The sequence below is a fragment of the Marmota monax genome, unplaced genomic scaffold (assembly GCF_021218885.2).
Source record: "Marmota monax isolate L192 unplaced genomic scaffold, Marmota_monax_Labrador192_F-V1.1 WCK01_AAM20220418_F8-fsc00027, whole genome shotgun sequence".
NCBI classification, from domain to species: domain Eukaryota; kingdom Metazoa; phylum Chordata; class Mammalia; order Rodentia; family Sciuridae; genus Marmota; species Marmota monax.
The window spans coordinates 13,279,468-13,294,781 of record NW_026694617.1 but is presented as its reverse complement, the minus strand read 5'-3'; the positions used below and the strand labels follow the sequence as shown (position 1 = coordinate 13,294,781).

Genomic DNA, 15,314 nt, shown 5'->3' with positions numbered 1-15,314 from the left:
TGAAAACATTTAATGTAGCAAGGTAATATTAGAAATATGCCTCCTTAATTTTTTAAACAACATGTCCATCTTATACCAAACAAAATAGTTACTGATGAAATTTTAGTGTAAGATACAATGCAAAATTATCTGCTGTCTTCCTAATTTGTAATATTGCTCAGGAAGTCTCATGAATTCAATAAGATATGAAATGAGAGATTTAATTCTTAATGAAAAAGAAAAAAACACAGTAGTATTTCTATGATATCAAAATTCAGGTAACTAAAAAGCTACTTATGTTAATAAAATTGTTCAATGAGTTAACTAGTTTAAAATACTTTAAAATATGTCTTTCCTATATGTCAACAAATAAAATAACATAATTGAACAAAATACCTTTCAGATTGGCAATGAATTTGTAAAACCTGTAAGTTCTTGCAAGATATACCTAACCTTGTATGAAAATAGCTAGAAGACTTTACTGAGACATAAAAGTAAAATTGAAGCATTGAAATTTTTGATTCTTCCCTGAAGTAATTTTAAATAAAATACAATTTTAATTAAAATCACTGTTTTAATAGACTATAGTTTTGAAGCTTATTATAAATAATCAAAGAATGAAATAAAGTTTTGGTAGTGCTAAGAGCCTTCTGTATCAGATATTTAAAAGTTTTAGAAAACCACTCAAATTAATACTAAGTAGTGGAAGAGATGAAGAAACTCAGAAATAATCCTGTATTGTACATGCAACAGTTTATTTGTTCTTAATAGCAGTAATTAAATCTATGCCTTTAAGTAGCCGCACTACTCTAAATATGATGTATATTATTTATAATTATACAATTACTAAATATGAACTATGAGTAATTTGAATGTAAAGAAATAAGAATCTCCCTCCTATGAGCCTAGAGGAAATATGAGATACTGTTAACCATATTTTTTTCTTCCATGTTTATATAGTATATACATATTTTTAAAATAGCATTCAAATTAGTCAAGAAAAGTTGTTTAAAGGTGGTTATTATCTATTTGGAAAAAAATACATATAATTTTTATAAATATACAAATACCTACCAAATTGAATTTTGACGTGATGTTACAAAAGTTACTTAATTAAAATTATGTGTGTGTGTACGTAAACAGGCAGTTTACCCCAAACAATGCGAAAGTCCCTCCTATAGTGAACAGTTCACATATAACTTTTTACTCAACAAAAACTTAGCTACTAATGGCCTTTTATTGACCAGAAGCCTTACAACTAACATAAACCATCAACACATGTTTTCAAATAGATTTGTGTATATTTTATGGTAGTAAATGATAAAATAGACATATTTACATAGATTGAGTGCATTCACAGCATAGCTTTTTCTTCATTTTTTTTCACTGTTTCTAGACTAGGTGGTTATTTTGCAAGTTCTTTTTCTCAAATTATCATAGCTCCCCTAAAAATATATATGTATATATAAGTGAATCCATGTTTTTCAAGGGTTAGCTCTGTGTGTGTGTGTGTGTGTGTGTGTGTGTGAGTGTGAGAGAGAGAGAAAGATTTTCATTCAATTAAAACTAAAGCATAAGTCAGGCGCAGTGCGCAATGCCTATAAACCCTAAGGCTAAGGAGGCTAAGGCAAGAGGATCGCAAGCCAGCCTCAGCAAAAGCAAGGTGTTAAACAACTCAGTGAGACCCTATCTCTAAATAAAATACAAAATACGGCTGGGGATGTGACTCAGTGGTTAAGTACCTCTGGGTTCAATCCCGGGTACCTCCCCCACCCCCAAAAGAACTAAAGCATAAAAGCCGCTTTGCAACTTTTTACCCTCTAACCCCATTCCCAAAGACTCTTACATTGATCTGTAAAGTACAGAATGTTAAAGGCAAAAACCAGTACACACAAAAAAATTAATGAAGTCTGGACAGAGAAAAATGTTTGTGACATAAAATATTACTCATTTTGACATGATTGTTATTTTAATCTTCCTATCATACTGGCATTATTCATTACTGTGCCCTGACACTATCTGTCACTGATCTGACCTTTTCTATAAAAATCTGGTGTGTTTGAGTTTCTATGTCAGGTCCTGAATTTAATAACCAGGATCACAAGAAAATAAAAAAAGTAGAGAGAGAAATAAAAGATCTAGTGTTTTCTTTTCAAATAACCTGTCTATTCTTGTTCATCCATACTTTTCTAACATTCCCACATCACACCAGCTGTCCTTCATCATCATACTTATTTGTGGCACAGCATAGCATCTGTTAAAACCTAAGCACAACATAGACTGTTCATGTTGTGAGGAAGGGGGAATGCATTCTCATCTTGTGCCCATGTCCCGGCACCTTAAGTTGTTTACATAGCAGTCCAACATAGGTTTTTTTTTTTTTTCCCAGTACCCATTATTTTCATTTATTTGTATTTTTAAAATCTAGTGTAAATAAAACATTCACATCTTTTAAAAGGATTTTCTAAATAAGAACAAAATGGAAAAAATTAACAAGTCAGTATATTTCTAACGTTAGTATAGAAAATTTTTTAAGATAATTAGCATAGGTACTCAAAAAGGTTCATACGCAAGATGACAGCTATAGTATTATTTTAAATAACAAAATGTGAAACCACCCAACTGACTAATGAAGGTTACTAGGGTAAATTTGTGCCCATCCCTATTAAAATAATATTACAAAGATATGAAAAATTGTGCTCTATATGTGTAATAAGAATTGTAATGCATCCTGCTGTCATGTATTTAAAAAATAAAATCAATTAAATGATTTAAAATAATAATATGAATACATTGTAAACCACATTGTAGGGTATTATTTAAATTGCTTGGTAAAATACTTAATCATAAACTATAGAGAAAAGTGATATATTTTAGTCAGCTCTTTTGCTGCTGTGACTAAAAGACCTGATAAGAAAAATTATAAAAAATGAAAAGTTTATTTAGGGGCTCACAGCTTCAAAGGTCTCAACTATAGACTGCCAGCTCCATTCCTAGTGGCTCAAGGTGAGGCAGAACATCATGATAGAAGTGTGTGGTGGAGGAAAGTGGCTCACATTATGATCAGAGAGCAGAGAGAGGGACTCCACTTTCAGATACAAAATATATACCAAGAAGCACACCCCCAGCCACACCCTTCCCACCTTCAGTTTCACTGAGTTAATTCCATCAGGGGATTCATGGATTAGGTTAAAGCTCTCACAGTGCAATCATTTCTCTTCTTAAGCTTCTTGCATTGTCTCATACATGAGCTTTTGTGAGACACCACATCCAAACCATAACATTACATAAAGCCAATTTATTTAAAAGTTTTAAATATATACACTATGTATACAAAAACAATAGAAAAATGAAATAGAGCAGTATACTAATATTTTATCTAGGCTCATAAAAGTGAATTTTATTTCTTTATGTTTTCACATTACCCATAGTTTAATCTTTAATAATTTTATAATTAGAAAATAATATGTATCATATTTAAAGTATTGCAGATATTTAAGTGCATACATTTAATTATTTAAGTACTATTAACACAAAATAATTTTTTTCATAAATATCATTAAATTTTGCTCTACTCTTCCCTTGGCAGGTATGGGATGGCACCAGGACACCATTCCCATCTTGGAGAGTTTTGATACAAGACCTTGTTCTTGAAGGTGATTTAACTCATATTCATCGGCTACAGAATCTGACAATAGACATTTTAGTCTATGATAACCATGTTCGAGTGGCAAAATCCCTGAAGGTAATGTTGAGTGTCATAAAATTTTTGCTACTTTATGTTTGCATTATTTATTTTATTTTGATGATTTTGGTCCACATAAATGTTGGTGATAAAAGATTACATTTATAGGTAATAGGTGAAGTCTAGAAATTAGCTTCAAATTTATGTTTTTCTTGAATTTTTAATTTATAAAATATGTACCTAAAGTCACCTAAATAAATTAGAATATATAATAGATTATTTTTTAAATTAATCTTTCCTGATATCTTGTATCCATCCATACACAATTTACTGTGTAAATAGTAAGGAAATTTTGTCAAGTGACAAAGGATTTGTAAAGTATTGTTAATAAATTTTAAGCTTGTTAATTGATTTGGTAGATTCTAGATGGCAACTTTGTACTTACTGGTTTAAGAAAGTGGTAAATCATCTCCAGTGTATTGATTTAGTTGTGTATGTTTTTATGTACTATAAAGTTTATAGAATTTGTTTACTGTTTTGGGGAATTTGCTTATAGTTTTTAGTGAAAAATGCACTGTTTAGATATGGCAGTTTCTATTAAATTAGAAACACAGATTCATGGAATATTTTTCTTCATTTTGTTGTATTTTATTTGAAAGTATCCTTTGTAACAAATAATTGTACCGTGATTTATAATAATAACATTTGCTAGGTACTTCATATGAATCCGGTACTAACCTATGCTGTAAGTGCTGTCACCATCTCATTTTATAAATGAGACAGTGAGGTTTTCAGAGGTTAAGTGAACTTTCCAAAATTCTACAGCTATTTGATTATGCCAGTGATTGAATCCACAAAGTCTGTTTCCTGAAGTAATCCTTTTAAACATTAAAAGGAAATGTTCTTCTTATTGCAGATGTCTTTCTGCCTACTTGTGGAAGTTAAAAGGAAATAGTAAAAGTGCAGATATGCATTTCAATGCTCAGTTTCCTTTTGTAAAAATGTAAAATCCGTGGAGAAGAAAACACTTCCACTCTCACATTGTGTTTCAAATGAGCTCTCCCAACTCAAACAATAAAATTGGGTTAAAATTAGGGCTTTGGATATAATAAATGCACTTTCTAGTTCTTTAGAAATGTCTGTGTTTATGTGTGTGTACCCGACATATTATTGTTGAAGATATACTTTGGGTATTTTTTTCTGTGAAAGATACTGTCTGTACTAGTATCTTTTCAAATGAAAAATTATGATACATCCACTTCTGAGGTTATTTTTAGTACAAAAGGAGTTCTTTTATGAATAAAATTATTTACATTTTAGAATCACCTCAGTTCCTCATCATGCATATCTACTGTGATTATTGTAATTCCATTTTGTTTCCCTCTGCACTTTTGTGAATTTTTATTTCCTTACTTGTTCTACTTTTTTGTCTAAGTCCTGAACAGTACTTATTATAGTACTTTCCATATTGTAAGAATGAAATGATATCTGCTGGTTAATGAGTAGATGAGTGAAAGGATGCTGTGAATTTTTTCCAGATTTTTTTCTTTTTAACTTCTTGCCCACTAGATGGTGATATGAGCACATATTCTAATTGAGAAAATAGGAGGCATGTTGTTTCTCTCAAAAGACTTCATAGTTATATTTTTTGTATGCAGGACAATTTAAAAATGAAAATGATTGTCTCTGTGTTTAAGTATTACCTTTAAACTATTATATAATATACTTTTGTATTTGATATCTTAATTTCTGGCAACTTCTGTAAACATTCACATTTATGTATGAAATCTTTAATCACATGGCAGATATAAGTGAATATCAGTGTTTCAAGACAACAGTTTAAGTTTGCATTTTTATATCAAAACGCATGGAGCAAATTCAAAATTTGTTGTACGGAGACAGGAAAGATGTGTATTTTTTTAAATAAAGGAGTAGTTAATGCAAAGTAAAGCTTGATATAACCAAATTTTATTAAACAATACATTTTACAGCCTAAATTACCTTTTAACTCATTTCACCTTTTTTTCTGAATCTTGCTGTTTAAGGAAGTTATGTCATTCCCAGAACATTTTATACACATGAAGACAAATTGAGATTCTGTCTTATCTTGACAGTTTTGAAAATAACTATAAAACATATAATGTCATAATAAAGGCCTTTAGCAACCCCTTAATTAACTGTAGCTTGACTATTTTGAGACATATACAGGGGATTAAAAGTATTAATCCTAAAGATAAATTCTTGATGATTTATGCAAAATATTTTTGATTTTTTTTTTATTTATTTAGTTGTAGATGAACACACAGTATCTTTATTTATTTTTTATGTGGTGCTAAGGATTGAGCCCAGTGCCTCACACATGCGAGGCAAGCACTTTACCACTGAGTTACAGCCTCAGCCCATAGTTTGATTATTTCTAAAGGAATCGTGGTTTCTTTTTTTTTCCTCCACATTTTTATTGGTGCATCATAGTAATATATAATGGTGGGATTTATTGTTATACATTAGTTCATGCACACAATATAGCAATATAACTTCGCCAGTATTCCTCCTCAACACATCCCCCCCTCCCTCTGCACCTTCCACTGCCTGGTTGCTTTCTCCTCTTCTACTGACCTCCCTTTGCTTTTCATGTGCTTATGCCCCACACACCTTTCTTTTGCTTTTTCTTAGCTTCTACATATGAATCAGCCTAGACATCCATCAACAGATGAATAGATAAAGAAAATGTGGTATATATATACACAATGGAGTTTTCTTTAACCATAAAGAAAAGTGAAATTATGTCATTTGGAGGAAAATGGTTAGAACTTGAGGTGGTTATGTTAAGAGATAGTGGTTTCTTAATAGTCATATTTGCTTTGCTTTTTCCAGTGTTTCTTTATTGAAATAGTATATAATTTAAAAATTATAATAATTTTTAAAGTATATTTTATAATTTTTTAATTTTTTCACTTGTTTTTGGAACCTTATTGCATTAGTGATAAGACAAAACAACATTCATTTTTTTATACTAGAACATTGGGCATATTTCATGATATATTTAGTCAGGTTTTAAAAGGTACAATGCTGCCTCCAGAAGGAATTTCTGATAATAACCATTTGTCATTTTTATAGTCTGTTGGTATATGAATTCTATTCTGGCCTTTAAATCTTGTTTAATAATGAAATGCAATACTAGAAAAGATAAACACCTATGATCTCACCAGATAAACTTATTTCTAATTGTTTTGTCATGTTTACTTTAGATACTTTTAGAATCAAACTCTATACATTGACTTTTTTTTGTATCCTGCTTGATCCTTTAAAAAATATATTTTTTTACTGTATGTACACTTTTAATAGGACAGAGCCCCTTCTTCATTTTAAAAATTTACTTGACTATTCTATTTCCCATAAATTTTTAATTAGCTTTTCAAATTCTATGAAAGACACTAAGGATTTTGCTTGAGATTACATTGACTTTAAAGAGTAATATGGAGGAAATCATGTTTATAATATCAAAGCTTTTTGTTTGTGAACAAAGAATCTTTCTCCATATATTTAGACCTTCTTTGAAGTTCTTCATAGATTATAGATATGTACTGTACTAGTATATTTGATGTATAGTTATATTTATATACATATATAATCACAAAATAATGAATATTCAAAAAGAATGAGATAAATTGAAACTTATTTTCTTCCACTATTGCATTTTGGAGACCATGTGGGAAATGAGTTTTATCATCTTTGTGTGTGTGTGTATGTGTATGTGTGTGTTTTCCTGATGTTCATCATCCTATTCCCCAGTTATGATGTGTAAGAAGTCAGAGGAGAAAAGACTAGATACCTTACTCCCTCCTTATAAACCAGTTACTGGATGGGAAAAAAAGACCCTTGGGATTGAAGGAGTATGTCTGGGAATGTAGATTTACTACCTTACTTTCTTTCCCCATCCCCTTCCATCACAGCGAAAGAGTGAGGAAGAGAAATGTAATTAAGAAAAGTTAGGTTGGGGTTTTGGCTCAGCAGTAGAGTGTTCACCTGGCACATGCAAGGCCCTGGTTTGATCCTCAGCACCACATGAAAATAAATAAAATAAAGGTATTGTGTCCAACCAACAACTAAAAAATAAATATTAAAAAGAAAAGAAAAGTTACAGTCACTAGTGGAAGATGATTTGCTCTTTGTCTTTATTTTTTGTATTCTCACTTATATGGTTTTTCTGTTCTATTGTACATCACCACTTTTAGGCTGAATTTGTAGGGGAAAAAAAAAGAAAAACAGACAAAAAAAAGAGGAAGATAGCCTTATAGTCATCTAGTAATCACTAGTGCTACTTTTATGCAAATTAATTAAATTCCTAGCTTATAACTGTAAATTTTCATGAAAGTAAATTATGATTCAGGTTATGTTGCTTCTTCTTTTAAGTAGATGTCAATATCTTGATATCTTTGATTGGCATTCTATATCTCTCTCATTGAGATCTTTATTGAAAAAAAAAATCAGGTTCTCTGTAATTGAGACACTTTCAGACTAATTTTAGCAAAACATCTAAGATTAACCATAGATTAGTTGATTCAAAACTCGTTAATCCTATATCTGAACTCATAGATCAATCCTATAATTTTATTTCGCAGTACTGTTGTGGAAATACAAATGCTTTATTATAAAAATTTCCTTTTCATAAAAATTGAGGGATGGTGTAATATTTATTATTTTGGTATAGTTGTACTTTTTGTTTTTTCTACTTTGTCACCATGAGAGTATTTAGTGATTATATTTTTTAAACTAGTTAAAGCAAGTTATTTTGAGAAATGTTTATCAAATAAAGGTCTTGGATTTCATTTAGATAATAAATTTCTTTGCTATATTTTATTGATGCCATCACTGGAAGAGACTGGAGGAATTCCTAGAGAGGAGGACCACAAATGTTGACTAATGTTAGAGAAATGAATTTAAGACATGTCAGTTAGATTCACAGATAGTGTTTTAATTAGGGAAACAAAGATACATTCAAGGGAGAATATGGGCAACCTCAAGAACTAGAAAGAGCAGATTATGCTAAGTGAAGCTAGCCAATCCCTAAAAAACAAATGCCAAATGTCTTCTTTGATATAAGGAGAGTAACTAAGATCAGAGTAGGGACAAAGAGCAGGAGAAGAAGATTAACATTTAACAGGGATGAGAGGTGGGAGGGAAAGGGAGAGAGAAGGGAAATTGCATGGAAATGGAAGGAGACCCTCAGGGTTATACAGTGGAGGGGGTAGAGAGAGAGGAGGGGAGGGGAGGGGAGAGGTGGGGAGGGGGGAGGGTGGAGGATGGGAAAGGCAGCAGAGCACAACAGACACTAGTATGGCAATATGTAAATCAATGGATGTGTAACTGATGTGATTCTGCAATCTGTGTATGGGGGGAAGGTGGGAGTTCATAACCCACTTGAATCAAAGTGTGGAATATGATATGTCAAGAAATTTGTAATGTTTTGAACAACCAACAATAAAAAATTAAAAAAAAAAAAAAAAAAAGAACTAGAGAGGCACCACTTGGTCTGGGGTGTTAACATTTATTGAGGGACAGTAACTATGGATTAGACTACAGGTGGAAGCAGGGCAGAATTACACAATTTCAAGCCGGTTTTTGTACTACTTGTATATTACCCTGGTATTACATGACTTTTTGCAAGCAAGGGCATGCCCCAAGGGTGCAGGCTGGGTTGCCCATGAGTAGTTTTGTTTTGAATTCCAACAGTTCGCAGGTGCTTCTTTTTCTCTTGAGACTGAATATATCTTTCTCTGTTTTCCCACATTCCTAGCTTAATGTTAAGACAGTATGTTCTTTCACATTCAGTATGTCTGAAATGGAACTGTCTTACAACTGAATGTGTGGTTTGGATGTAGAATCCATGGAGCTGATGTTCAACCACACTGGTATAGCACACCTACTCTTATTTTCTGGTTAGGCAGTGGTCCTTATTGTTGTGGCTGGTCATTGCCTCACACTGGATCTAACATTTTTAAATGTAAGAAATTGATTTTTTCCTCTCTTTCTAAATCATAAATAATCTGTTTTTAGGTTGGAAGCTTTCTTAGGATCTATAGCCTCCATACCAAACTACAATCAGTGAATTTGCAGAGCCAGGCATCATTGTTAAGCCTAGAGTTTCATCTCCATGGAGGTACTAGTTATGGTCGAGGAATCAGGGTCTTGCCAGAAAGTAACTCCGATGTGGACCAACTGAAAAAGTAAGCATTTTATACACCTGTTTAGAAAATGTACATAAGGTATTCATTAAACTAATTTCAAAGGTAATATTGTTCCTGGTGGGTCTCTGATAGGTTTGATCCTCATGGCCTTCTATTATATTCTCCACGTTTTTAAATAGATGAGCCAAATGATACAACCTCAAGTGATTATAAGTTCAAATAGCCAGTTAGTAACAGAGCCAACACTATAGTCTAAGTTTCTAGTAGTTCAAGTCTGCTTTTTACACTCATGCTCTTCTTATACCATTTGCTATACTAAGTATAGCAATAAACAGTGGCAAGTAGATTTTAGCCAAAGTTTGGAAACTTTATTATATAACTAAAATTTCTAAAATATTTAATCCTGCTGTGGGGAGAGGAAAAGAAAAAACTTTCTAAAGGGCTTAAGATTAAATAGGTAACAGAAGTGTTTTAGTGTATGAATTTTTAAACTTTTAACAAAAGTGTCTTTAACTTTTGGATATGCTCAGAAAGTAAATAGTATATTAATTTAATTCCTGTATATGCAATTCTTTTTCTTGAGCTATTCTTAGTGGCTACTGTGTACAAAAATATTTTTAGCAGTATTTTAGACAGACAGAACAAAAAAAAATAACTTTTATGTATCTCCAGAGATAGAAAACACTTAATTTTGCTGAACAGTAACTTGATAAGTAATATTTAAATTTTAATTTATTTCAGTGAATTTGTCATTAAAATTAAAAAAAAATCTATTTTACTAATTTTATGTCATTTTTATTTGTATTGCAATATATAACAACATAGCATTTCATTATTTCATTTCTTGAATCTACAGTGAGATTGTTCTGACTCCGAATGTCTATTAAATTGCCAGAATATTTTTGTTTATAGTATTTCATTGCCTTTCTGTTCCACTTTTATCTTTCTAACCTTGGGTTTTTAATTATGAGGGCTTTGGAACCCTCAGATAATCTAATGGAAGCTGTAGACTATTTACTGAGAATACACAGAAAATTGTATAAGTAATTGCAGTGGAATCCTGGATTTTTGTGGTTGGAGCTAAACTTGCTGTTTTGACTTTGTGTTATCAAATTTGAAATTATATTCTTCCCATTTTAGAGCTTTAGAATCTGCAGATTTGACAGCTACTCAGCGTTCAGATATTATCTCTCAATCAGAACATGAGGACAGCTTTCCAGCCCTTTCAAGTAAGGACAGTTTTTAACTTTGACAGTTTAGTTCCTGATAAATAAAATTGCTACATCAGTATAATTATTTTCTTTAATATTTCACTGTTTCTATCTCTCTTGTTTTATTTATATGTGTGTGTGTAAATATATATATAAAATATATATATATTTATGTATATATATATATATATATATATATATATATATAATAGAACACCCTAAACATTCATCTGTATCCTATGCAAAGTATGGTTCTTCCTAAATTTATAATTACATTTCCAAATTAGAGTGATAGTGACTGCTTGATTTATGATGTGTGTGTGTGTGTGTATATATATATATATATATATATGTATATATATATATATAAAATGTGTGTATTCATTAAAAATTCTGTATTATTTTCTAGGCAACTACTTTTACTTCTCAGTTTCTAAAATGAACAAAGGATGATTGTGCTGCTTTATTGATTGTGCTGCTTTTTATCAAAAAGCCCAATAATTTTTTGCTCATATACATCTTAGATGTATACATAGTTTCCATAATCTAATTATAAGATGCTATCAAATTATTATATTTTTGTATGTTTATATTTTTGTCTACCTGAATAGATGACTGTTCAAGTCTGAACTTTAAAACTGTTCAGCGTGCAACATTTCTTCTCCTTTTCCACTTTGACTTAATATCTGGTTGTACATTCTGACCCGTAGAAGGTACATCAGGTTTTTAGTCTGATATTTTTTAACAGTCTAACTCCTATCCTGCTATAATCAAAAAAAAAAAAAAAAATGTTTTATGGGTGTTTACTCTCTGGCTATACCACTAGTAGTCTAAAATTAGCATGCATTTCTTAATAAACACTTAGTAAATGCCTGTGTCCATTATTTTTTTAATCCTGACAACTGCCTGTAAGATGTATTATTTTCGCTCTTTTACAGAAAGGAAACTGAGGCTATGAGTAACAGGCATCATTTAATTTGTTCACAGATACTTATTGACTGATGATAAAGCAAATCAAGTTCAAATATAGGGTATATTTGACTTTCTGTTTATAAATTTATTTCTCATTCTGTCTTAAAACTCTTCCCATTTCTGTCACCTCAATAATGGCATTTTAGCCTGATATATAACTATTCGCACTACCATTAAAAGACCAATTTTACAATTGACACCATTTAGATATAGTGTAATTTGTAGTTATACTTTCTTGCAATCTCTTTTCTCCTTTTAAAAGTGTTTTATTGTTTTTAAATTACACAGTAATATTCAAAATATCAAATTGAATACTTGTCTGTATGCCTATATCCCCCTCTATGCCTTTCTCCCTGAAATAAGGTTAATAGTTTAATGTGATTCCTTCAATAACTTCATATTTCTAAAGACATACCTAACATAAAGAAATAAAACTTCCCTCTCTCTTAAGTTATTACCAATATGGAATCATGCTGTAATAGTTGCTTTTTTAACAGTATATTTTAAACCTCTTTCTGCACTGATTCATATAGCTTAAACTCATTATTTTAGTAATCACATAGTATTGTATTATACAGGCATAATGATATTTAGTTAGCCATTCTCCATTTGGTAGACATTTAGGTTGTCAACAAGTGCTTTGTAATTGCAAGTAATGTTTGAATAAATATTAAACACATTTACTTTTATGCTTTTACTTCTCTTAAAAAAAAAACAACTACTCCTACAAGTGGAGTTGATATATTAAAGGCTAGACATATGTTTTATGTTAATAGATACCACAAAATTTCTTTCAGAAAAGGTCATCAGAATTTGTACCTGAATAACAGCATAGGATAATGTCCTTTCCTCCACGACCTCACAGTTCTGGAGGTTAAACAGTGTGTATAATTTCTTGACAATTTGGTAGGTAAAAGGAAATGTCTTACTTAATTTTCGTGAGCATTTGGAAATCTCAATATAATTAACAGCTCTTTTTTATTTTTTTTTCTTTCAATTTTCTGTTCTTACTCTATGTGATTTTCTTTTGGATTCTTTTACCTTTTTTATCAATTGATGGTAGACCATATATATATTTTGCCATATTTTTTCATTCATCTGCTTTTATGGTTTCTGCATTGTTTACACTTCATATTGGAATGGTAGATGTTAATAAATAAATTAGATTCATTGAAATTGTACCACGTCACCTTGAGATATCTGTCCAAGTTCTCTTGTTTTTTGGTGTTAGTCATTAATGATGCTGAAGAAGAAAGGCTAGTCATGTATGTGTTGTATATGATGCTCCATAAAATAAATAATATACTGCTATATATAATAGAATGAAAAATAAAGCAATTGTAAAATATACTTGTCTTAAATTCCTCATTTTATAAATTAGATAGTATTTTACAAATTATTGGTTTGATTTCTACTTTTGCTTATTAAAGTAATATCCTGTTTAATTTAATTTGTCATTGTATTACATTTAATAAACTTACTAATTTATTCACTTCTTCATTTTCATGGTGTATTTTTTGATATATTAAGAATTTTTAAAACATACAACAAGGTTAAAACAATTGTAGAGAGAATATTATATACTCAGTACCTAGATTCTCTGATTCATATTTTATTTTATTTGCTCTATTACATATTGGTCTCTCTCTCCATTCCTCCTTTCATTTATTAGTCTCTATTTTTTGGTTCATTTTAAAGTACGTTTCAGATATCAAGCCTTCTAAACACTTAAGTATGAATATGCGTCATTAACATTCAACAATTGTTTAAGATTATTTTTAAGATAAATTTACATTCATTGAAATGACAACCAGTTATTTCATGTACTACTACATGAGTTTTACCTGATACATAAACATGAATAATTCACATTCTGCATACTTTTCTGTTTTAGACCTTCAAATAAGTGGAATCATGAGTTATCTATTCTCTTACACAAAGTATGTTTCTGAGATTTATCTGCACTATTGCATAATTTATTCTTTTCTTAACACTTTGTGGTATAGTGTAAGGTAGACATTTTACTTTTAAGTAGGAATTTCTAGTTTTTATAGCAATGTTTATTTCCTTTTCCTGTTTAGATTACTTCAGTGTCTTTATCAGAAGTCAAATGGATGTAAATATAGATTTATTTCTGTTTTCTGTTCTTTACATGTTAGTATAGTGTGAAGGATGCATCCATTGTTCCCATATGAATTTTCAATTGTTCCAAAGCTATTTCTGCTTATCCTGTGAATTATCATGCTGTCTTTGTCAAAAATCACCACTGTAAATGTGGCTTTATTTATAGATTATATATTTAATTAATTTAATTTGTCAGTCTTTATGCCAGTACTATGTTGACTTGATTACTATAATTTTATAGTAAGTCTTAAAGTCTTTTACTATAAATCCTGCAGTGTTTTTCTTTTTCAAGATTTTGTTCACTATTCTAGATCCTTTGCATTTCCACTTAAGTAGTAGAATCTGATTAGCAATTTCTGTAATAATGCCTATGTAATTTTGATTAGAATTGTATTTAATCTGCAAAATATTTGGGGGGAAATTGATATCTTAACATTGTCAAGGCTAGAAAATCATGATGATAACTTATGTCAAAATTTATTTAGGTATTCTTCAATTTCTCTCAATAATGTTTTATAGTTTTCAGTGCCACAGTAAATTTGTAATTCTTCTTTTTCTTTTCTGTTTTTCCTTCTTCCTGTAGGCTCTGGATCAGTATCACTATATGAAGTAGAAAGATGCCAACAGCTGTCTGCTACAAGTAAGACCAACTATCATTTTTGAGATAAGGAACAATACTACAATAATGAGCATATTAAAGTTTGCTCTTACACTTAACTAATTCCTTCTTGCCTAATAGTAAGAGTAGATATCATAAAACAAAAATAGGTCTGCATTTAACTTTTATTCCTCTATCTCATCCTATACAGCATAAAATGTAACCCATGCAGAACCTGTCTCTGATTGAATATATATTTTAAATCATGTATCTCTTACTATTTATAAAAAATATCATTGTACAATTTAACAGTATATCAGGGTTTATTTTTTAGTTTGAGGATACAGAATATATTATATGACATTAATTTTAATCACACTATGTCTCTCATAGTGTTAGATAAGGAACTTCTTAAAACATGCCACAGAACTTATTAAACACACTTTAATTAAATGTTATATACTATTATAAAGATATGAGTTTCTCATATGAGAGAAAGGGGATACAAAATATGGAATGAGAGAACACTTAATAAAACTTGGTGTTGTATTGGAACC

The 15,314-nt window shown here is 30.3% G+C and overlaps 1 protein-coding gene across 6 annotated transcripts in view; it reads left to right on the top strand.

Annotated features, from left to right (window-relative positions):
• Pot1 (protection of telomeres 1) overlaps nt 1–15,314 on the top strand; it is a 105,708-nt gene that overhangs the window by 68,422 nt on the left and 21,972 nt on the right. For all 6 annotated transcript variants that reach the window (XM_046422445.2, XM_046422442.2, XM_046422443.2 and 3 more), the window contains 4 exons: nt 3,569–3,724; nt 9,722–9,891; nt 10,993–11,081; nt 14,743–14,799. In XM_046422445.2, the coding sequence (XP_046278401.1) occupies nt 3,569–3,724; nt 9,722–9,891; nt 10,993–11,081; nt 14,743–14,799 (472 nt within the window). The remainder of the gene's footprint in view (nt 1–3,568; nt 3,725–9,721; nt 9,892–10,992; nt 11,082–14,742; nt 14,800–15,314) is intronic.